This window comes from Sphaerodactylus townsendi, linkage group LG10 (genome assembly GCF_021028975.2).
Source record: "Sphaerodactylus townsendi isolate TG3544 linkage group LG10, MPM_Stown_v2.3, whole genome shotgun sequence".
Classification (NCBI taxonomy): Eukaryota; Metazoa; Chordata; class Lepidosauria; order Squamata; family Sphaerodactylidae; genus Sphaerodactylus; species Sphaerodactylus townsendi.
In genome coordinates this window covers 60,399,145-60,423,457 of record NC_059434.1, presented here as the reverse complement: position 1 = coordinate 60,423,457, position 24,313 = coordinate 60,399,145, and the positions used below count along the sequence as shown (strand labels likewise).

The 24,313-nt window shown below is 41.0% G+C and overlaps 1 protein-coding gene across 1 annotated transcript in view; it reads left to right on the top strand.

The window, feature by feature from the left end:
• PAPSS1 (3'-phosphoadenosine 5'-phosphosulfate synthase 1) overlaps positions 1-24,313 on the top strand; it is a 62,944-nt gene that overhangs the window by 10,753 nt on the left and 27,878 nt on the right. The window contains exons 5-9 of the mRNA XM_048509104.1: positions 1,230-1,348; positions 18,310-18,423; positions 20,706-20,817; positions 21,986-22,191; positions 23,221-23,356. Coding sequence (XP_048365061.1) covers positions 1,230-1,348; positions 18,310-18,423; positions 20,706-20,817; positions 21,986-22,191; positions 23,221-23,356 — 687 coding nt within the window. The remainder of the gene's footprint in view (positions 1-1,229; positions 1,349-18,309; positions 18,424-20,705; positions 20,818-21,985; positions 22,192-23,220; positions 23,357-24,313) is intronic.

Sequence of the window (24,313 nt, the reverse complement as noted above, 5' to 3'; positions counted from 1 at the left end):
TTCTGCCTTGTGGAACTCAAGGCTGCTTACGGTATAAAAAAAGCAGTGATAAAAACATCAAAAGACCATAATTGAAAATCTTCAACTTGGACTGCCAATGAATAGAAACTAAATTAGTCAAATGCAGTCCAAAATAAAATGTCTTCATCTTTCTCCTGAAGATTGAAAATGAGGGGTCAGGTGCACCTTCGGGAGGGGGGTGGTGGTTACATAATCACGAGGCTGCCACCGAAAAGGCTCTTATGTGCCCCCCGGATAAATTTCTTTGTTGGGATGGTCAGGAGGGCTCTCCCTGTGGCCATTGTTCTTAAACAGGAACACATGGATGAAGATGGTCCTTCAGATGTCCCCGGTCCCAGGCCATGGAGAGATTTAAAAGAGAAAACCAACACCTTGAATAAATATTAAATAGCATTAATATATGAAATAGCATATATTTAATTTAATATATAATGCTATTTAATGTATTAAATAGCATTGAACTGCAAATATTGTTGCAAAGAACAACTTGTCATGTAATTCAATGGCAAAATGAACAAAGTACTTGTAGCTTCACTCTTGCATTTCACTGCTAAGTAACCTGCAGCAGCAAAGACCCTTTCCCTTGGCAGCAGGCATAGAGGGGAGACATTACATTCTCAGCTTTCTGGAAGCATTTGTCCATAATGTGTGTGTAAAGTGCTATGAAGCTGAAACAGACTTATGTTGATCTCAGCAAAGGGTTTTCAATGCAGGTGAGAAGCAGAGGTGGTTTGCCATTGCCTTCCTCTGCAGTCTTCCTTAGTGGTCTCTATTTCCAATTACTGACCCTGTTGAGCTTCTGAGATCAGGGTATACCATGCTGTGTTCCCACCCATTTGTCCATAATGTAGCAGCTGATAATATAGGTCTGGGACCTAAAAGGAAGTAGGATAGGTGCTGGATGATCCTCTGAGGGGAGAATGTTCCATAGAGAATATGCCACCATTGAAAATTATGGCTATTGTTTCCATTTGCCTTTGCAAGGCAGGGTTCCAGAGAGCAGAGCTTATGGGATGATTTTAATTGCCAGGTTGAATGTTATTGGTTGAATGTTGTTCTGGATGGACCAATAAGGACCAGCAATATTAAATGCATCTGCCGAAGGATCCTTTCATTTTAAGTAGTCAGAGAGCTTAACATTTTGTACGTCTCAGTAGAAGAATAAGGTCTGAAAAGCAGTCATATTTTAAGTTCTCCTTTTCATGCAGGTTTCACTGGCATTGACTCAGAGTATGAAAAACCTGAAGCCCCTGAGCTGGTACTGAAAACGGATTCCTGTGATGTCAACGACTGCGTTCAACAAGTTGTGGAACTTCTGCAAGAGAGGGTACGAAGTCATGTGGTGGTGACTTCTATACAGTTTGCTGTACAGTTGCTGTTGGTGGGGTGTGACTGCATGAATAGTGGCTTGTTTAAAGTTGGTCTGCCCCATTGAAAAACTCAGTTAATCCAATCAGTGAATTGATTAATCAGTTTATAAGTTCTCCCCGCACCTGATTAACTGGGCTGATGTTTGTGTGTCTTTAATGCAAGAATTTTCCAAAACTGCAACTAGCAAGCACTTTTTATAACTGAAAAGGTCTTCATCATTACATACCTGGAAAGGGCAAGTCTTTTTCTTCACGTGAAGTATTGCCCTGGAAAAGGCAAGTCTTTTTCTTCACATGGAGTGTTGGCCAGGTTTTGCCGTTTCCGCCCTCCCTGAACCCTAAGAGAATGGCTGTTTCAAGAAGGTGATTGCTGCAGTGTAGGTATGCTTCCTCTAAAAGTACAGACTTAGGGAAAAAAGTATCATGTGGCTGATTAAAACTTTCATCATTGTTTGACTAAGCTTTTTTATAAACTAGGGGACAAATCCTTTTTTTTAAAAATGCAACTATTTTAAAAGCTGCAATTGCTGAATGTTCCCCTGTGGCGCTTCACTGCTTCAGTATTCAAAATCTGGCAGGAGAATGCACCATAAATAAGATAAATTGAGTTCTCTTTTAATTTATTGACGTACGCAAAAGCCATTGTTAGGCTGCCATGATGTGACGTTATGATCTTGCGTATTTGGACCATGTAAGGATTACTGCAGTGGGTTCGTGAATCAAATAAGAAATATATGAGCTGTACGCGTATTGCTAATGTTGTTTATAATTCTGGCTGCCATCCTTGAAATAATTTGAATAACTTATGGTTAGGGAAGAAGAACATGTATTGAAGTCATTGTAATTCTAGCATAGTTAAGAGCTTTACAATAGGAAAATTTAATTGTGTTTCATACCTGCATCTCCCAAAGGGAAGGTTGTAAGAGTCCTAATGTGAATTCCTGTGCTGGGGGAAGTGTGTGCGTGTAGAAAAGGTGTGTGTGTGTCTGGAAGAACTGAAAGATAAAGTAAAAAAGAAATTCTGCGGTGATCTTCTATAGTATTTGAAAAGCTTTTACAGTAGATGGCTTGTTTGTTAACACTGAGAATGACTGAAGTTGAGAGGCATGCTCCTTGTATTTATTGTGTCTTCAACACTGGTCCATGCCACCTTGAGCCTTGAGTGACTAAGAATTTGTTGTGCTGTCCTAGTAGAAGACCCAGAAACTAATTAGTTTAGAACACAGTAGCCAGGTTACTGTCAGGATTGAGGCTCACTGTCTGTGTTATACCAACACTCTGATCTTTGCACTGGCTGCCTCTTTCTTCCTGAGCTCAACTCATGGTGCTTGGTGTGTATGTGTGTGCAAAATGCTGTGAAGCCACAGCCAACTCACAGTGACCCCTAGTGGGAGTTTAAAGGCAAGTGAGATTCTTCCTTGGAGGTCTCCTTTCCAAATACGGAACCACCTGACAAGATCAAACTATACCGGGGTGGCCAGACCGTGGCTCATGAGCCACATGTGTCTCTTTTGCAAAACAGTTTCCAACAATGATCTTTCTCAAAGCCTTGATAAACCATTCATGTTACTATTTTTTAAAAAGCTAGTTAGTCCATGTGTCTTTCCTCCTATTAATTGTTTGTATCCCTTTGGTGATTAGCAGGCAAAGGCAAAGTAGCTTAGCATGGTACATAGAGATGACAAGCAGTACAGTCCTATTCTAGTCATAGCCCATTTGTTTCAGTGGGCGTAGTCTGGAGTAACTGTATAGGATTGCGCTGAAAATCTAGGTTGCCTTGTGAAGGTTTTGATGATTAGTTCCACAAATCCCTGCTCATGTGACTTAGTGCATCCAGCTGTCATTATTCACTCATAATATTTACGTTTTCCAAGTGCACATTTTTGCAAGGAGTAAAGAATAGTGATTGAAAGGGAGCATGAAACAAATGGCGATGAGAGAGGCTATCCACAGCTCATCCTGGACTTCTACAACTGCACCCTATAGGCCAAGTGCTACCGCAGTGCAGCATTGTGGAGGACATGACAACACCAGATATCCTGCAAGAGCCAAACGGCATATCAATCCCTGATCGACTGGTCTTACTCAAAGAGAGTCTGGCTAAATGTAAAAGTTACATCTCAAGGGGAAGGGACCCAATGGAAAAGCAGATCGAGACGCTACCAGTAAAGGGAAATAGGATTCCTGCAAGTGCATGCGATGGAGACTATACACCAAGCAGATCTGGAGAAGCATGGGAAGCTGACAATGCAACGGAGACCAAAGGGCAAGTAGTTCCAGGAGAGGACCTGCAGATAAGATCGGAGCAGCCCCTGATGCTAAGCCCTCAAAGACAATTCCTTAGCCAGTTAGAACCACGCAATCTAATTGATCTGGACCTCGAGGAGCTTCAATGCAAGAAGCATAGTAGCAAAGGGTCCCTGGAAAAAACACGCATTAACAATTATACAGTATCCAAGTGTAAAATGGCACCAAATGCAACCATTCAAATAGAAGATTATGAGGATCAACAAACACTCCACAAGTTAGTAATTGGCCAAATAATGACTAGGACTCCTTCTGGAAGGCATATCCTGGGCACAAGAACTCATGGGAGTGCGCAGGCATTGGAAGACCGTGAGTATTAGGAAACCAGATTTTGTGCTGGTACCCAATCGATCCGACCCCTCAGACGGGCAGCAAAAGAACAACCGCATCTGAGGGGGGAGGGATTCTCGCGATAATGGGTGTGTATTTCTTGATAGTAATGGGGTGTTGGGACCAACTAAACGAGGCAGATTGGACTGGAGATTGCAAACATCTGACTCCAATACATCTTTTAGCCTCCCTTTCTTGGAATATATGGCTGGGTTGGAAGAACAAGGCCAATAATCCCGATTTCTTAGCAAATAACATTTCTTAAAGTTTTTAATATACCACTTCTGCTTCAAGAAAACTTGGACCCCTCTCCCTATTGCAGTCCAAGGATATCAAGCTGCATCTGTCTTCCCGCTCATAAACCTAACAAGATGGGGAAGACATCAGGAAGTGGTTTGGCCAATCTTGGTAAGCGCCAAGAACTGAACCTCCGGATCACGGAGTTACCAGTATGCAACCATTTAGCACAGGCTGTTCCTATGTGAGGGTTTGATCCCCCTCTAGTGGTAGAAATAATATCTACCTTCCCCTAGGGTGGACAGCGAAACAGTCCATTCACATTGGGTTGTGCATCATAGACTACTTAGTTAGCTCTGAAACAACTACATATCCCTATATGGTCAAATAGGTGGTGGCGTGGTGACCCTCAATGCTTGTGAATTGGAGGTAATCGAGTCTGCCTCTGAAAAAAAAAGTTTACATCAGTGGGGTTTGAACTTGAAAACCCTTCCCTGGTTTTTTTTTTTCACTTCCCAGTGGTCTCCAAAGATAATAACTCAAATATAGCTGGGAAAGAATTAATCTTCTTAGCTATACAGACAAATTTGTGCATATTAAAATGGACTCTTCCCAATTTGTAGTAGCTGGAGAGACAACCCTTTGTTAGTAGGAAGGGGAGCAGATGTGGATTGATTATAATTTTAATATCTCCCAACCTTTTTGAATATGTAGGTGACTTCCAGGTTATTGTTCCACCATTTAAGCGATCATCTGCCTCTTCTTTCAGTTATACTACTCAATTTAAAACTCTTCTTCATCCCTCAGCCAAGTAGTCAGTTGAAGGGGTGGTGTTAAGCTAAATCACTTACTTCCCAGAGCTAGATGGTCTGAGGCATTGGAGAGAGTATAAAATTACACAGCTTCTCAGCTCCCATGAGCTGAAGCAATTGGAGGCTGGATATGTTAAGTGTTTCCCCACTCCCAGAAGAGACGGTCTCTAAAGCTTGCTAAGATAATATCACAAAAAAAAAAAATCAAGGAATTAATCCAACAGTCTCCAACACACAAGATTATATCCTCGTCCAATAAATCTCCATGCAGGTTGGAATTCTGCTGTAGGAGTATGGCTATAAAACACTCACTGCGTGGAAATTTATAAAACTACAAAAATCCAAAATGGGATGATAGCTTTGCCCCGCAATTTGCACCTTTTACATTAAAATCCCAATTAGCATCGCACTAATGCATGGACTAACCAAACAAGAGGCAATTGATCAAAGTTGGAAAGCCCTGATTCAATCAATACAGGGACAATGACTCCAGAAGATTTTGGAAAATAGTCACTGGTGGGCTTAGAGAGAATAGTAGTTCTCTTCCTTCCAGTATCTCAAGAACGCCTTAATGGTATGAGTATTTTTTAGAAACAATGGGGAGGGCCAGAATCCTCATTCCTCCTCTGGCCCAAGTGTTACCTTCTCTGATAACCCTGGCCCCAGTAGCTATCCCCCCCTTGAGATTGGGAAACTTATAAGTCCAAGCTTTAAATGTGGTAGTAAGCTGCCGGCCCTGATACTCTTTTACCAGAGCTGTTTATAGTTATTCAGGGGAATGGTGAGGTCACCTTATATTGGCACAATTGTTTAACACAGTTAACCAAACAGGGTATAATCCCCACTGTGTGGAACTATTCAATTATCATCCCTATCTATAAGAAGTGGGGACCCTGCCAGTCCCTCCTCAATTATAGACCCGATTCTCAGTCTACTCTCAGTTCTGGGCAAACTCTCTATGCCAAAATACCTCCTTGGGAAATTAACTGATTGGATTGTTGATAGAAATGTCATAGGAAGGAACAGATTGGATTCCAAAGGGGCAAGTCAACCCTTGACCACTGCCTGGTGTTAAGCTGCTTGATAAATCCAAATACAAGAGGAAAAAGAGCCCCTTGTATGCGAGGCCTTTATCCGATCTCCGGAGTGCATTTGATTCTCATTAATAGAGAGATTCTCTGGAGGAAACTCAGTAGCCAAGGGTATAGAGTCAAGGTTTTCGCTTTCGAATTAATCAAGATTCTGCACACAATGAAATACCTACTGGCCATGTGAGATGCAAACATAAAGGGATTGTTAACCCCACAAATTCCAGCGTTACTAAAGGAGTGAAACAAGGCCATGCATGTGGCACCCTTACACACTCCTTTAAGCTCTTTATTAATCGATCTAGCTTCCCTCACTAGGAGTGAGGCCCAAGTACATAGTCCAACTCTGGGTTCCAACTTCTATACCCTCTGCTTGCTGTTTACCCGATGATTCAGTTGTACTTTTCGCGATGCATTGCACAAGAGTTGGACTAAGGAGAGCCTCTAGAGTCGTTGCATAGAATACTTGCACACACACACTCGATTTGCAACTCAACCTAGATAAATCCAAAATTGTGAGTATTTTACCCATAAATGGAAAGCCACTGCATCTGGCATGAGGTAGGCCACAGTAGGTTTGAGCATAGGTGCAGTCGTGTATAAATACCTAGGGCTCCACCTGTACTCATCATTAGGGACCTCCTGGACATCTCATAGGAATCGGGCCCACATTTCCATGCAGCTAGATTAAGTACTTTCCAGCCATCATACGCTTCCTTTATGGGGAAAGGCAGAGGGATACATCCTAACGTGCATTGAGAGTATTTAATGCCAAAGTGAGCCAACAAATCCTTTTATGGGATTCCTCATCTGGATAGGGGCCATGGAGCAGAGAGGTTGAAAGAATTCAGTCGCACGTGACCCTTCTGTACCAAAATCCCTATGGCTTGCCCCATCTCTGTCCCATACTGGCCGGGTCCCAGGCTTAGGAAACAGGTCAGCATCGCTCCTGGAAACTCTGGCCTGGTGTCGAACATTTCAAGTTTTGGGCCAGGATCTGTTTCAATCGAGATGAACGGGACTACACATCCCAGGGACGTACTTTTTCATCCTCCAATACACACAACCCAATGGTGGGCTAAAATCGAAGCCAAACTCCAATGAGCTGGTATTTCCTTAGAGGGACCTGCTGATGCTAACAGAGCAGGGAGGGTCCTATGGGGCTATCAAGAAGAGACTTTTGATAGAGAGTTCCAACAGATGCTAGAGGAAGCCAATAAAACCTGTCTCCTCGATCTCTCTTGGGAATACCGGTGGATAGGAGTTAATTGCAGCCCGGCACCTCTACCTCCCTGGTTGGAGGCCCGGTGGCGCAGGAGCAATCACCTTAGCTAGGTGTAATGCTTTGCCCTCTTCCTTAGCTAGGGACGCCATCTTGGTATCTCCACACAAAGAAGAAAGGAAATGCCCTGGTGGCATGGGTTCTGTGGAAACAGTATCCTCATATGCTGTTGGAATTGTTCCCCTTTATGAGAGAAAAGATAGGAAGAAGTATATAATCCCCTCCCTGTACGGAAGTGAAGGCATAACAGATGATCAGAAGGTTATATATCTTTTAAATAGCCACAACCTTGATCTGTTGGAAGCGGTGGCTAAATTTTTAAACGGTGTTATTTCAATGCGCTTGAAATTGTAAAACTTGTTTTAAATTTGTGATGTATATGCGGTTCATATGCCATTAAAGGTATTCGAAATCGAAATCGAAACTGCACCCTATATTTCTCTTCAGAGCTACTCTTTCCTCTCCCTCCACTCCCTGTAAAATCTCTGGATATCAAAAAACATAAATACTAAATCTTAGCTGAAAAAATGGCGACAGTTATGTTCAATCTCACTCTGAGGAGAATCTTTTTGGATTAATTTTTTCTGTGTTTGTGTTGTGTTTTACAGCTAGTACGTTAGATTTAACTCAGATGAATGTATCTCTTTTTTGAATTATCTTAAATTTGCTAAATATATAATAGTAGATGCACTATTAACTATAATATTTATTATTTAACTACAGAATATGTATATCTGCAAAAATGCAGTTCTACTCGTTAGGGGCTCAATAATGAACTCAGTAATGTGTTATATAATAAGCTGTATACTAAATGTGTAACATCTCATACACTGAGTAGATTTCAGAAACCTTTAATAGGCATTAGGACTGAGTAAAGAGCCACCGTGGTGTAGTGGTTAAGAGCAGGTGGATTCTAATCTGGAGAACCGGGTTTGATTCTCCACAGAAACTAGACATAAGAACAGTTTTTTCCCGAATGCCATCACTCTGTTAAACAAATAATTCCCTCGATAATGTTAAACTATTTATTATATACTTATTATATAATTACTGCACTACTTTTTTCATCATTCCTATTACCCATCTCCTCCCACTTATGACTGTATGACTATAGCCTGTGGTGACATTTTATTTTATTTTATTTTATGATTTTACATTTTATGTTTTTATTACTATTGATTGTTTCCTGATTGCTTACTAGACCTATATGACAATCATTAAGTGCTGTACCTTATGATTCTTGACAAATGTATTTTTCTTTTATGTACACTGAGAGCATATGCACCGGAGACAAATTCCTTGTGTGTCCAATCACACTTGGCCAATAAAGATTCTATTCTATTCTATTCTGTTCCTCCACTTAATGGTGGAGGCTTTTCTGGTGAACTATATGTGTTTCCGCACTTCTACATTTTTTCTGGGTGACCTTGGGCTAGTCACAGTTCTCTCAGAATTCTCTCAGCCCCACCTACCTCACAAGGTGTCTGTTGTGGGAAAAATGGAAAGGATTTTGTAAGCCACCTTGAGTCTCCTTACAGGAGAGAAAAGTGGGGTATAAATCCAAACTCTTATTCTTCTTCTAAAGACATGTTGGAAATACTGTGTTGAATCCAAAGATTCTCTGCTGCCAGCGTAAAGATGTTTATGCTATTGTAACAGCAATTCTGTTGAGGGTGGATAGGGTGACATTTGCTGGTGTCTCCTTCCACCTTGCATCCTCACATTACTTCCCATGCAATTGAATAAGATTCTGGGATGTCCCGAATTAGAATTTGGTGGCTGGGGATGAAATACAGAGGGAGAGGCAAAAAAGTTCCGATCTGTGAGATATGCTTATGGTACTTTGGATCCAATTGATATTATGCAAAATGTATACACACTATTTGCATAAGTAATAGATTGGAAAATGAAATAAAGGCAATATAAATGACTTGTTGCTGATGACTTCCTTTTCCGCCTTCATGATGCAAGCCATCATAAGGAATAAGTACCATTTTGTACACCGGTTTAAGACCAAATGTGAGTCGAGCATTGATGTACAAAATTGCATATTTTTCTTCTAGTATCTAGCACTTGTGTGCATGGCCAGTGCTTTTTTTGACTTTCAGCTATTATTTTTAATGGGTGGGAAAATTCACAGTATCAGTTGCCCTCAGTTTTGATAAGCAGCTTGATTTCTTTATGTCAGTTTATTTGTACTTCAAAAAAGCTTCTGTAAACTTGTAGATTTGTGTTTAATTTCTTGCACATGGCATGAATTCTAGTATGAAAGCTGTTCATCTTATCTGACAGGCATAAATTATGCAGAAAATATGCATCAAGTGTGGGTTTTACTCCATAACTATTTACCTATACAGTTACGTACCTAAAGCATTTGTAAATTGAACAAATATTGGGGAAGTGCTGAAAACACTCCCTGCCTAGGGCACCATTTTATTTCGGGCTAGCCTGTCTCCATGGGAGTGGGGCCCCACAGGCAGTAAAGAAGCACATGCCTACGTCAGCCAGTCATGCAGTGGAAGTCCTGTTGACAGAAGTTTCTTCCCTTATCAGTGATTTACTCTGCCTTCTGACCCATGTGGCTATTAGACCCCTGAGATTCTGCATCCCTGGATATAATCTTTCCAGGGGCTGGAAACAGTTGCTGGTTAGAGGGGAGCACAGGAAAAATCTGCTAAACTTCTATCTGTTGATTGCAGGATTCAAATCATTACCTTTTATTGTAACTTCGAAGGAAGCTGGTGATGGTAGTGAAAGGTGCTGTCAAGTCACAGCTGATTTATGGCAAACCTCATAGGATTTTCTTTTATGGCAAACCCCTCGCATCCTGGACATAAACTGTTTCAATTTATGGCAAACCCCTCGCATCCTGGACATAAACTGTTTCAACTCTTACCCTCTAAATGTCGCTACAGAGCACTGCACACCAAGACAACTAGACATAAGAACAGTTTTTTCCCGAATGCCATCACTCTGTTAAACAAATAATTCCCTCGATAATGTTAAACTATTTATTATATACTTATTATATAATTACTGCACTACTTTTTTCATCATTCCTATTACCCATCTCCTCCCACTTATGACTGTGTATTGACTATAGCCTGTGGTGACATTTTATTTTACATTTTATTTTTATTTTTATTTTATTTTAAGGATTTTTACATTTTATGTTTCTCATTACTACTGATTGTTTCCTTGATTGCTTACTAGGATCCTATATATGACAATCATTAAGTGCTGTACCTTATGATTCTTGACAAATGTATTTTTCTTTTATGTACACTGAGAGCATATGCACCGGAGACAAATTCCTTGTGTGTCCAATCACACTTGGCCAATAAAGATTCTATTCTATTCTATTCTATTCTATTCTATTCTATTCTATTCTATTCTATTCTATTCTATTCTATTCTATTTTCAAGCAAGAGACTTCAGAGGTGGTTCACCGTTCCCTGCAGAAAAAAGCTAAGCCACAGGGGTTTTTTTACAAATGAAAACTCAGTTTCTTTATTTCAATGCAACTGTAGTGCATGTTCAGACGAAAGGCTAAGGGGAAACATTGCTGGACTTCGGCTATGCATGAATGGGTTTGTGCATGCTCAGTATCACTGACGTGTTTATTGATCAAGGCACCAATGATCAGGGCTCATTCTACTAGTATTTCGATTGGAGATTTATTTAGAGCAGGTTTTTTATGCAGTGACATAATACATTAGAGGAATCACAGAGGATCAACAAAGTGATAGAATGTTAGAGGTGGTGTTTGAAGACCTCCGCTGAAGGACACTTTATCATTTCGAAAGACAGTCTGTCCCACTCCTGTATGTCTCTTACTTTTGGGAGTTCCTCCTAAAATTTAACTGAAATTTACTTCCTTGTAATTTCCACCTCTTAGTTCTACTCCTGACTTCTGCAGCAAGAACATACAAATCTTCATCTTCTATCGACAGCCCCTTCAGGTACCTCAAGATGGTGATACTGGCTTTCTTTAGTCTTCTCTTTTCCAGGGTAAACTCACCCAGTTTTTTCAGCCTTTTCTTTGGCAACACTGCTACCACCTTCTGTCTGGGATTAAGGGCTCAGGAATCTCTGTTCTTGCTTGCACCTGCCAAAGGGAGCTTTGACTCTTGAAAGTTTATACCTCGAAAATCTTGTGGGTCTCTAAGGTGCTACCGTACTCAACTCAAGCTCTTTTAGTTAATTAAAGTTGTTTATTTGCATTATAACAAAGAACAAGATTATTGTAGCTACAATCAAGCAAGTCCTAAATTCTCTTGCAGCTTCTGACTGCATAGTTTGTTGACTTGCATTGCTTTTCATAAGCAATGAGATCCTATTTTTTGGGTTTGGAAATGCATCATCATGTTAGCTTAATTATGATTGCAGCTCTGCTATTGAAATTGGTAAGCTGTGCCATTTGTAGGGTGTTCTCCACATCCTGGTTGTAAGATAATAGCATGACACCTTGTCAGCTAGAGTTCTGTGCATTTGTTTAGTTGTGTCCTTTCTACTTAACTCACATAATATGCCCCACAAATTACATGAGTCATTAAAATGCAGTTGCAACTGTTCCCATGTTAAATTCTAGTATATACGGTAAATATGTTCTGTACTTAAACCATAGCTATGAGAGCTCAATTTAAACCATAGCTATGAGTGCTCAATCAATTAATATTCATCTTTACATCTCAGTAAAGTAACATTGTGCAAGGCGTTGAAACTATATAATTTTTAAAATTACAATTTTAATTAATATTTAAATAACGTGACCATACAACAGAAAAGAAAATAACAAAAAGTACATTTACAGTAAATATTTCCAATTTCATCTTTACATACTGCTAAAAATAGTACCACTTGCTCTTTAACTACTTAAATAAAATTGGATCGTTATTACTGATAAACATCACATCTTATTTTGACAATCCACTAACCTTCAAAACCACTAATTGCCAAATTTTGTTCTGTTTTATCTAAATTTGTCAGTGTTTCTAATTATACAAAAATGTAGCTAAATTCTTTAAATAACAAAGCAAGCTTAGCCATCTCCTCACATTACAACTATATAAATTAATAGAATTTGGTTCCTCCTCCCCTTAATATTTTGTACTTTTGGGATGTGAATGTATTAATAATTCGGTATTTGATACATTTGCATCTTAGGTAACTTCACAAAAACGCAGAGTAAGGAAATATTAAGACCACTGAATGAATCTTCAAGTGAAGCAGGAACTTCAGGTGGTCACTAGATGGCCTGCTAACACAGCCTTTTTGCTCAGCTGCCTGCATCTCAAAGAACTGAGATTTTTCTTGGCTCTGTTTTTAATCTAAAGCTATGCTTTAAAAGTTTGTCTTTTATATGTATCAGGAATGCTAGATTTACTAGCTCTATAAATTTATTCAAATGTTTCTTCTTTTCATTAAGTCATAGTTTAATGTTCTAAAATAAATTGTATACTGTGCATGAGTTGGTCATCTTGGCCCAATAGTCTTGCCAAGTACTCTGTTTACATTCGAGGAACCACTTTCTGCCTGCCCCATGTCTGCTTGCAGAAGTCTCAATTGGGCCTCTGCTTTTTTTAGTTCTCTTAACTCTCCCCATCACCTCCCCCTTAAGGGCACAGATCTCATCACACTTGGTAATTCCAAGATAAAGGACTTTGTTAAAGCCCTTTAAATTGCAGTTATGTTGATATACCTGTGGTAGCAGGTATATCAATATTGTAAACCCTCCCTTCAACACAAAAAAAAGAAAGAGGCAAAGCAATTCCCTGGACCATAGGCTGCTAAAGAAGCAAGTGTCCTAGAGCTGGTATTCTCTTCCTCTCCCCTCCTCTTCCCTCTACACACACTTCCTGCTACCGCCGCCGGAGAACAGAGAAGCTTGTTATTTCTAAGCACTCACTTTATTATTACATCAATATCTCGGTATATCAATATGAGAATCCTGAGGTTGATGTGTTTTGACTGTGACTGGACTTCTTTTCTTTGACCTGAAGGAACCGGCAGCATGGAAGGAAGGACCGAGGGGGAAGGCATGGATGGCAGTGCGAGGAAGTGGAAAAGCTGGCTGTGGGTGGAGGGAAGGTATCTGGGGCAAAGCTGTGCTCCCTGGTGGCAAAGCAAGTTAAAATTAGGTCAGAAGTTGTCTCACATGCCAGGGAGAGAATGGTAATTGAAAGCAGGGCTTGAGGAAATATGTCCATATAAGAAATCTTGCCGCGATGGACATTCTCCCCCATCACACACCAGACACTTGGTGTGTAATTAAATCTTGCGATATCATCGTGTTTGCGTTTTTAGGACTGTGGTTGAATGTATGTATGTACGTGGATTGTGTGCTAAGTGGATTGTGCAGTTGAGGGAGCACACATGGAATGCTTATGCTTGGAGTGAACTTTGCCTGAAGACGAAACAAGACTGAAAAAGATTCATAATTTGTGGAAGTAGAACGCTTTAGTAAAACATTAGAAACAAAAGGATTTTTGCATCTACACTTGCTTTTACTTTCAAAGCAGAATGCAGATAGAGCAGGGGTAGGGAACCTGCGGCTCTCCAGATGTTCAGGAACTACAATTCCCATCAGCCTCTGTCAGCATGGCATGCTGGTAGTTCCTGAACATCTGGAGAGCCGCAGGTTCCCTACCCCTGAGATAGAGTATAATATCTTCCCTGTCCCCCTTTATTGTTTGAAAAGAAATTTATTCCTAGAAGTTTGAGTAGAAAAACTCGTTAGCAGGAGCTATTTTCTTTCATTTTTGGAAGAAGGATCACAGTGTTAGATGCTGCTTCTGTATAGTCTTGCCAAGGATTCTTCTGCCTGAATTTTAAAATATAAACTTCAGATAGAATTGTTAAGAAGAATAAGCCACATACATTGGATTGTAATTCTTAACCAGATCTGTTTCCCACTGAAAATTCTTCCAACGAAACCTTTTCATATAAAAGACGTTAATATGCTGTTTTTTAAGAAGCTGCTTCTCCAACAAACGCTTCTGTTTTTGAAGGAAATAATCTTTCCTTGAAAGCATTGTATGAGGGAGAACTTTCTTGTCCGTTTTTGCAGTTGGAAACTAAAGAGTAAAGAAAGTTGTAGTAAATTCTGAAATAGACTATAAACTTCACTGTAGAACAAGAGCTTTTGGCCGTTATTGGAACCTATCACTAGTCTATAAAATGTAACTAGTGAATTAGATCTGTTTCTCTTCTTCCAAGCTTAACGTGTGGGTGTGGTAGAAGGAAGATTCACATAGTTGTATGCAGTCACTGTGTAATGTTTGAAATTCTAATACATGATCTTCACTGTTATGGATGTAGAACTGGTACTCGCTGTGACAGTGTGACCCTCATGTTAGAGGTGTTCATGTTTCATTTTTGCTGGTATGAAGGGATTACAGCCTAATCCAAATGGGGGGAAGGGCCACAGAGAGGAGTGGAGGACTACACCAATGTGTTTGCCCCTCTGCTGGCCCAAGAGACATCCCTGTAGGCAGATGGAGTGTGGGCACCAGCGGCTGGCTGCCCTTCAGTTCTGCAGCAGTTAAATTCGGAAGTTGGGGCCGCCACAGAGCCATGTTGCACATGAGGGTAGGGCTGGTTGGAGTATTTCTGGGGATGGAGCCAACATTAGTGCGTTTCCACCGGCATTCAAACCCAGGATTGCTATCCTCTGGACCTTTAGACTTATTTAATTATTTACTTTCTAGTCTGCAGATTTCATGAAACTCAAGGCAGATAAGACAGTGTAAGATAATGCAATCGAATAGCATGACACATCTAACAAACAATGTAGTAGAGCTAAAATCACAATGAGAAACAACAAAAAGTATCAAACTGGATATGTTATAAACAGTGCAAAATGGATTTTGGAAGTAAAAAAAACACTGTAAGAGCAAGAGAATAAGGACATAAACAGCAACATGGATTACGATCCTGTTTTCTTTGTAAAAAGCACCATCCATTCCATTAATCTGCAGTCTTAGTCCTTTGTAGCAATACTTTCCTGGACGATTCCACTTTGCAGAATTACAGAAGAAGAGGAGTTTGGATTTATACCCCCGTTTCTCTCCTGTAGGAGTCCCAAAGGGGCTTACAATCTCCTTTTCCTTCCCCCCCTCACAACAAACACCCTGTGAGGTGGGTGGGGCTGAGAGAGCTCAGAAGAACTGTGACTAGACCGAGGTCACCCAGCTGGCGTGGGTGGGAGTGCACAGGCTAATCTGAATTTCCCAGATAAGCCTCCACAGCTCAAGTGGCAGAGCGGGGAATCAAACCCGGTTCCTCCAGATTAGAGTACACCTGCTCTTAACCACAACGCCGCTGCTGGGGCCATCCTTCATGCAGTGGTGGGGCAAGCTCTTAGAATCCACAGTTATTTGAGTGGAGCGCCTTTTAAAATTGGTGGGGGCTTCTTCCAGTAAGTATGCTTAGTTGTCTATTAAGACTACATTTGACCAAATAATATTGAAGTTGAGATCTTAATCCCTGCTTATTTCCCAGGTTACCCCAGCCAGTAATGCTCATCATACTTAAGAATTCTTTTTGCAACAAGTTGGAAAGGAAAATTGAAATCACCTGCCTTTATACCTGCTTTTTCACCAGCAAGTCATGAACGTGTGTGCTTTTTGTTTTTTAACATCAGATCTTAGATGACAGCGAAATCTTTGTTTTGACTGGTGCGTGTTCAGTCGCTAAGCAGCCTTGTCATTTTCATGCAACAGCGGTTGTTGTTTCCTTTGTTAATCCTTTTTCATACTAATCTTGGTGTGATGTGCCCATTGTATCCTATCCCACTGTTTACCCTAATTACCCTAATTACGATTGGTGCGAGGGTTCCCAGCACACGTGGTTTCTGTACCCTTTAACTGCTTTCTATCACATTGCAGAAGGTGTTCCAATCTGCATATTAGTTGCAAGGAATGGAAGAACTTAGGTTTATGTTATGATTTAATGACTGCCTTATTTCAAGAATGGTTTCACTATATTTTTCCAGTTTCAAAGTCAAAAGTGTGATTAACGCTCTCCCCCAAAAGGGAAAAAAAAAAGCTTATTAAGGCACCAAACATGCTAACTGTTTTTAGTTAGTAATAACGTTTGGGTGCACCATTGGCTAGACATTAACTTTGTGGTAACTCCATCATGTTCTTTTCCCACTTGAATGTGGATCTGGTTGTCTGCGTACAACTTGTGCTGTTTGGCAAGCGCTACATTAGACCATTATCCAAAACTAGCACTAAAGCCCATTTTAAATTTAGATAAAATGGGCTGAAGAACGGAAGGAGGGAGGATGGGGGAACCCCGTCTTATTTCCTCCAGGAGAGCAGCCCATATTGCAAGGAAGGCTCCTGGGTTGGGGGAAGGTGGGCAGGACAGGTCAGAATGTCATGAGTCCGGCACACCCATTGGCTGGGGATTCGTCGTTGGACATCCCATTCCCTAAGCTAATTACCATGTTTCTCCGAAAATAAGACAGTGTCTTATATTAATTTTTGCTCCCAAAGATGCGCTATGTCTTATTTTCAGGGATGTCTTATTTTTCCGCTCCACAGCTGCATGCTCTGGTGTTCTGTTTGACGGGCATGCTTCCAAACAAAAACTTTGCTATGTCTTACTTTTGGGGGATGTTTTATATTTAGCACTTCAGCAAAACCTCTACTACGTCTTATTCTCAGGGGATGTCTTATTTTTGGAGAAACTGGGTATGTATAAAGATGTTCTTCCAAAGGAGGTAGTGTAGTTGTACTGCTTAATGCCACATTCTTAGTCACCATACTGTTACTGAGATGAAAGCAAAATGGTGGTGGCAAAGTAAGAGTAGGTGGGAGGAAGCATGACTGATGAGAGCCAGTACAGTATGGTGGTTAAGAGAGGCAGACTCTAATCTGGATAATTGTGTTTGACGCACCCACACACCCCCGGCATTGGGGTGGACTCTAATCTCATGAACCGAGTTTGTTTCCTTCTATTCCACATGAAGCCTACTAGGTGACCTTGGGCCAGTCACAATTTTCTCAGTCCCACCTACCTCATAAGGTGTCTGTAATGGGGAGAGGAAGGGAAGGTGATTGTGAGCTGCTCTGAGGGTCCTTAAAGCAAGGTATAAAAACCAACTCTTATTCCCTTCTTGGTTGCTCCGGAGCCACTGCAGAGTCTGTGATGGAGATGGAGGCATGGAGATAACCTACAACTCCCATAGCTAAGATGTATGTTCTGTCTGTACATCAGGCGAATGTACATATAATTCATATCTTACACACTCATATCCCTGCATGTGAGACTCAGAGGCAGGGACAGAGAATGCATGAGCTGTTCGTTGTGGAGTGTGGTGTTACTTGAGGAACAATCCTGCCAGCTGGCAGTGGTGGGAAAGACTGAAGGCTAAGGCAGAAAAATGTTTTAGATTTTATGTCATGGAGATCGTTTGTTTGCTTTTGGTCACTGTACAGTGTTCATATGAATGGAAATGTTTGTATTAGTGGTTGTAGTAGATTCTTTAGTTGGACTTTTATTTAAAGCAGTTGTTCCAACTTTCTTGGACCTTGTATTAATTTCTTAATAAATATTTTCTCTATGTATATTTTTAAAAGCCTCTTGTTGGGGTTACCGCAAATTGGCTGCAATTTGACGGCACGTTATACACACATACCTCACTTACCATTGGATTTTGCAGCAATAGTGGCTTTGAGCAGATAGGATTGTTTCTACTGAGAATTCTACTACAGACTGATTCCTAGTTGGGGGAAAAGTAAGTTGACTTCTTAAAAAACGGAGAAGCATCCTTCCACCCCACCACAGTACAGCAGTTTCGAAATGTTAAAAATATTAGTTGTGACTATTAACGATGTTTGCCTTTTTCATAGGACATTGTACCAGTGGATGCCTCCTATGAAGTTAAAGAGCTGTATGTCCCTGAAAACAAGCTTAAACTGGCCAAAACAGATGCTGAAACTTTACCAGCTCTGGAAATAAATAAGGTAATTCCAAGTTGAAAATTAATTCACAAAAGTTACTAATCTACACTTGCCTGTAAGTGCTGGGGGTTGGGCCGTTGGTAGACAGAGGAAAAAGATGCCAGGCCGTCATGTTTTCAAAAGCTTTTCACCCAGGTTCTTCTTACTTGGCTGCCATGACTGAGCGAGCAGCAATTTACTGGCCTTTGGTATCAGAGCAGCAGACTAATACTTAACATGATTCTGGTTTTAAAGACAATTAATGGTGTACAGTTCTTCTACTTTCCCATGGCATGATTTTATTTCTTGTGCCAGTGATTTCAGGGAACTTGCCTTGCTGACGTTCACACAAATATATCACTGACATCATTGTTGTTGAATTAACTTTTTTCTGTGAAGACTTTCACACTTCCCCTCAGTCACTTTTCTAGGATGTCTTTACTGTACTTGAGCAATTTGTATTTTGATTTTATCCCTTTTGGATTTGACGAAGTGCTCCGTGTCTTTCTTCCATCTCCTTTTTCATATTAGTTAACATCAGTTCCTGCTCTTTTACTAGTCCGTGCCTTTTGGGGGTCTTGGCCTCTACCTTACTTGAATAAATTTTTCTTCTTTCTATTCCTGTTCTTGATTGTAAGAAGGTGGCATATGAGTAACTTTGGCAATTTCTTACATCTGCGTGTGTGAGTGTCTTTTCTTTTCTGAATGTTGGGCCTACCTCCAGTAAAAACTTCTGAAGAATATAGGTAACCTTCTCATATGAATTAAAAAATGAACACAGATTTTAAATTAGGTGGATGTCTTAACTAGTGCCATCCTTGATTGTTTTGATGTTGTCCATCTTATTCCTAGTAATGAATAACTTTTCAAGGGCCCTTTAGTTCTCTGATTGTCTTGGTTTTTCCATTTTATGTGGCTACCTTTCTATAATCTGACCATTGCTTTGCTGAGTTAAAGGTACTGGGTGTAAATTGCCAGGTTGCTTTCATAAACCTGTCTGAAGCTTTGCTCATCGATTGCTAAATGACATGCAGGTTGTGGGAAGAAAAAATATCTGCAGAGTTTAATATTCTGTCAGTGAACAGAATATTAAGCTTGATCCAGTGATGAAGTTTACTGTCCTTAGAAAATAAGCCTCAAATTCTTCATGCTCGTGTCCTTGATGGGATTTTTAATCCAGTCACAGAATAGATGGTGTGTGCTATTCATTAGTTATAGTGGATCTAGTTACTTTGAATCTAGTTACTCAGTGGCATCAACTCTGGGAAGATTGGCTAAGATAGATAATACTTCTGCCAATGTGTTCTGATTTTGTAAATCTCTCTGGCCTGTTTTTTTTAATATATACGTATATGATGTGAACATGTGAGCAAGCTAGCAAATTTTAGAGTAGAAAAACAGCTATATTGGGAATCAAGTTCCACTTAGGCTAGAGATTTTGTTGCTTTCTCAGTGACCCCAGAAGATAACCAATATATTGTTCTGAACTTGATTATGGCAGTCACATTTTTACTAGACATTGTAAATAGGAAGATTCTCTGAAGATACAGCTTATCCTTCAATGGGGCTTTGTCATCCCAGCTGGTTATATACCTAAGGTAAACACTCCAGGGAGGGAAAGGAAACACAAGAAGTGTCACTTAATATAAGAGGCAGAGTCACATCTGGAATCCTGGGTCAACATCTGTCGCAGGACTCTCCTCCATGGGGTAAAGTCATCCAAAATTCCCAAGCTAATTAATGAGACAGCTTGGGATGTGGAGAATATAGTGGAGCAGTGCTTTTGTATGCCTGGTTAGAGAAGACCTTTACAATCCAGAAGAACTGCAAAAGGTTTGCATTGCCCTGCTTGACCAATTGGAGTAATGACCTAACCAGCTTGGATGACTTTCTCACACTGAAGAGAAGGCACCTTCATGATAAGTCCGTTAGTTTTATAATGTTTGTCTTCATTAGGCTTACTGCCTCACAGAAGAAGTTAGCTGTTGATCAAGTGGGTGTGTTATGGTATCCAACTGTATAGCAGCGGAGGATGGATGTGAAGTGTCTTTCTTTTGAACTGGCTTTCTGACCTTGATGTATGAGCTGGTTGCATTAGGTGATTATGACCATTATATTGGTTGAAAGGGCCGCATAAATTGCAATTCTTCTGAGATAATTGGAACAAAATGTACAGTTCATATAGTAGGATCTGGATTCGTTTTCCTGGCATGCCAGGTTTGATTTGGAAGATTTGCTTCCTTTTATGATGAGAACATGCAAAAACTTTGGAGCTGATTAAACATTACTCACCTTTCTGTTTTCAGCTGGACATGCAGTGGGTGCAGGTTCTGGCGGAGGGTTGGGCAACACCGCTTAATGGCTTTATGAGAGAGAGAGAATACTTGCAATGCCTTCACTTTGACTGTCTGCTGGATGGTAAGACGCTTTAAATACAATGAATATCTAATTCTACTGGCCATGCAAAGAAGATGACCCTATGGGACTGTGTGTCCTGCTGTTTCTCCCGAAGATCACTGTGCAGAGTGGGACACAGAGTCCCGTAAGGCCATCTTCCTTGCATGGCCAACTGGAGTCCCCTGGTCCTCAAGAAGGCTATTAGTCCAGGGGTAGGTAATTCCAGTGGAGCTCTCCAGATGATTGGGAACTACACCTTCCCATCAGTTTCACTCAGTTACGGGCCACTGGCCATGCTGACAGAGGCTGATGGGAATTGTAGTTCCTGAACATCTGGAGAGCCGCAGGTTCCCTACCCCTGGGCTAGCCTCAACCAGGGCCAGGGCATCTTCTCTGGCCCCACCCTGGTGGAATACCCTGCCTAACGAAACCTAGACCTTGCGAGACTTAACACAGTTCTGCAGGGCCTTTAAGGACGGAGCTGCTCCACCAGGCATCTGGTTGAGGCTGTAGTTCTTTCATCCTGACCTCCCTCTTTTCCACCTCCATCTGTTATTGGACAACTTCTCACATCTTCCCCTTGGTGATTGGTAAATTATGTAGTCGGCGCAGTAGGTATTAGCAGAACCATGTTTTTGGTTTTATTGTTTTTAACTGATTGTATACTTTCAAAAGTTTGCCGCCCATGAGGGGAAGGGCAGAGCATAAAACCAATAAATAAGTAAATGGAAGCACATGATTGTTCCAATGGAATTTTAAGGAACAATTGTTCCTTTGGGGCACAGGAAGCAATCAAGGGCCAGCTGTACAACATGCCGCCACGGGTCTGGGGCAATTAAATATTCTTGTACTCTGTGAGCCGACATTTCTGCTCTTTCCATCCGTCTAGACTGCCATTGTCTCTGCTTGTCATGAACTGTGACTTCAGCTGTGGAAAAGTGTTTTATTTTAAATTGCTTTGTTGAATTGCCTGGTTGGTAATGGGGAGAAGTGAAAAGCTGAAAGGGCTGCCAAAGTATATTTGTGCCCCAAGATAATGAAAAACAAGGAACCTTTTGGAAAGACCGGACTCTTAACGTAGAGTTTTAGAACAGATTTTTTTTTTCTGAAGGCATCTGGAAGACTTAGACTTAGATTGGTTACTTCGGGACAACTGGTACCAATTTCGTCCTTCCCTTTTGCCCTTCAGGGGGAGTTATTAATCTCTCAGTGCCTATAGTGTTGACAGCTACAAAGGAAGACAAGGAGAGACTAGATGGCTGCACAGCTTTTGCTCTCGTGTATGAAGGCCGGCGCGTGGCTATTCTTCGAAATCCAGAATTTTACGAGCACCGCCAAGAAGAGCGCTGTGCCAGACAGTGGGGGACAACCTGCAAGGAACATCCTTACATCAAGGTAGTCTTTGCAAGCTGATTTGATCTTTTCAAATGTAAAACCCTTTAAAAAAAACCAAAAACTTTAATGAGGTTCCATGTTGCTGAAGAACCTGTGAAAACCTTGATCCAGGTTTCCTTAAGAATTCGCTTTTGCAGATTTGTTTGATCCATCTCTTGTTTTATCGCTTGCGCACACGGTCAGTTGTCAGGCTGTGCATTTGTTTATTTCTATGATGGTGTGCGCATGGATCTGAATGAGGGGTTCTGGTCAAGTCCTGTAGCCTGCCGGAGGAGATCAGAGAGACGCTTGGCCCCTCCTGCGGTTTATAAAAACAGCATTTTGTGCAACAGACATAGAAGAAAACACAGCAAAATGAATTATTCAGCACTGATGACAGGAAAACATCTGGCCATTCTGCCTTAGGGCTTGGCTTGGTCTGATCAAAGTATTTGTGTCCAGTCTTCAACTCATCCTCCTTTCATTCTGACAAACAATTTTTAATGCTGTGTTGATACAACTTCTTAATTGCCACTAAGAGCCTATTTATTAGACTTCCATGTTCTAAAAATGTGGTTGAATTCTGGTTTGTGGTCTTGGCATGTTCTGTCTGCTGAAATGTGAAAGGTCAGAGGGACAAAAGGGACTTTTAAAAGAGGTAAGTAAAAGGAGTACCCAGCTTGCTGGGGATAATGACTGGGGATGGCAGTGGCCGACGACCTCGTATACAAAGTCTGCCTAGTAACCGCTGAGGTGTGATGTCACCCCATGGGTCAGTAATGACCCAGTGCTTGCCCCTTTTCACAACCCGTTTGTGGCTTTTATTTCCTACGCAGGGTAGAGACCTAGATCCAACCTGTGTAATGTGTGATGCATCAAAAGGCTCTTAATAATTCCATTTTCATTGTAACTGGCAAGGCAAGAGCTCTTCAACATGATAATTTTGAAGTGTCCAAAGGACCTGGTGTTTTTTCTCTGTGTGTCTGAGCTGAACGTCTTCATTCCTGTCTGCATGCTAATGAATCAGCCCTGTCCTTTAACATTTCCTAGATGGTCATGGAACAAGGGGACTGGCTTGTGGGTGGTGACCTGCAAGTGCTTGATCGAATTTACTGGAACGACGGCCTCGATCAGTACCGTCTCACACCTGCTGAGCTCAAGCAGAAATTCAAAGACATGAATGCCGGTGAGTTTGTGCTCGGGAAGCAGCTGCTGGTAAGCAAGAAAAGAATCCAGCTCTCTGCTGCCCGGAATTTCATCGCCACTACCTCAGTAAAGGAAAACACACTAGCAGCGGAAATAGATTATCTTTTTTTATCCGAATGAAATTGTAATTCCTGCAGTCCTAAACAGTGGTAATGTTACTTAGGGAAGGAGTATGAGCAAGCATCCAGAGTGGTATTCCACCCAGCCAGAAAAGACATTTATGATTTTTAAATGCATGGTCAACTACAGTGAAAACTTCTCTCCTGTCTGCTGTGACTGTACAAGATTCTGACCTGTGCTTCTTTAAGCCAGCTTGGTCCATAGTTGTTGATATGTTCTCTGTACCCCTGTCCAACAAGTCTTCAATATGTGTAGATGCTTTTGCGTCGTGATTTTTTTGGAAATACTTTATAGGGGTTTTTTAGTGTTGGTACACTGGAACAAAACACATGAGCCTTCTAAAGAATGAATACTGTGCTTAAAAATGCGTCTGTCACATCTGAAAAATAGTTGTTTTGCTAGCTTCACAGCAGAGAAGGGAAAGCTCTTGATGTGTTCATTTATTTGTTTTCTGTTTTAATGTTTTTGTGTCAGAGCAATAAGTAACAGACTAAGCAGACAACAGTCTGGCAGCCAACGTGTGTTTGTTCTACGCAAAATGGACTGCTTGCTTTAGTCCTTTTGCTTTAACTTGTTGGAGCAGTAAGTACAAATGTTGATTGATAGGACTGAGACCGTGGGACACACTTGTTTCTAAGTCAATTTTGGCTCTGCAGTGTGGATGAGGAAATGGGTTTGGTTCCTACCACAAAAGATATTTCTGTCAGTGGAACAAGAATCTCTTGCCTTCCTGCTGCAAGCTCAAACTGCTGTTCACAGGAAACAAGATTTTTTGGGAGTGTATAAGTGAATCTGAAGTCTACACCAGAAGTGGGGA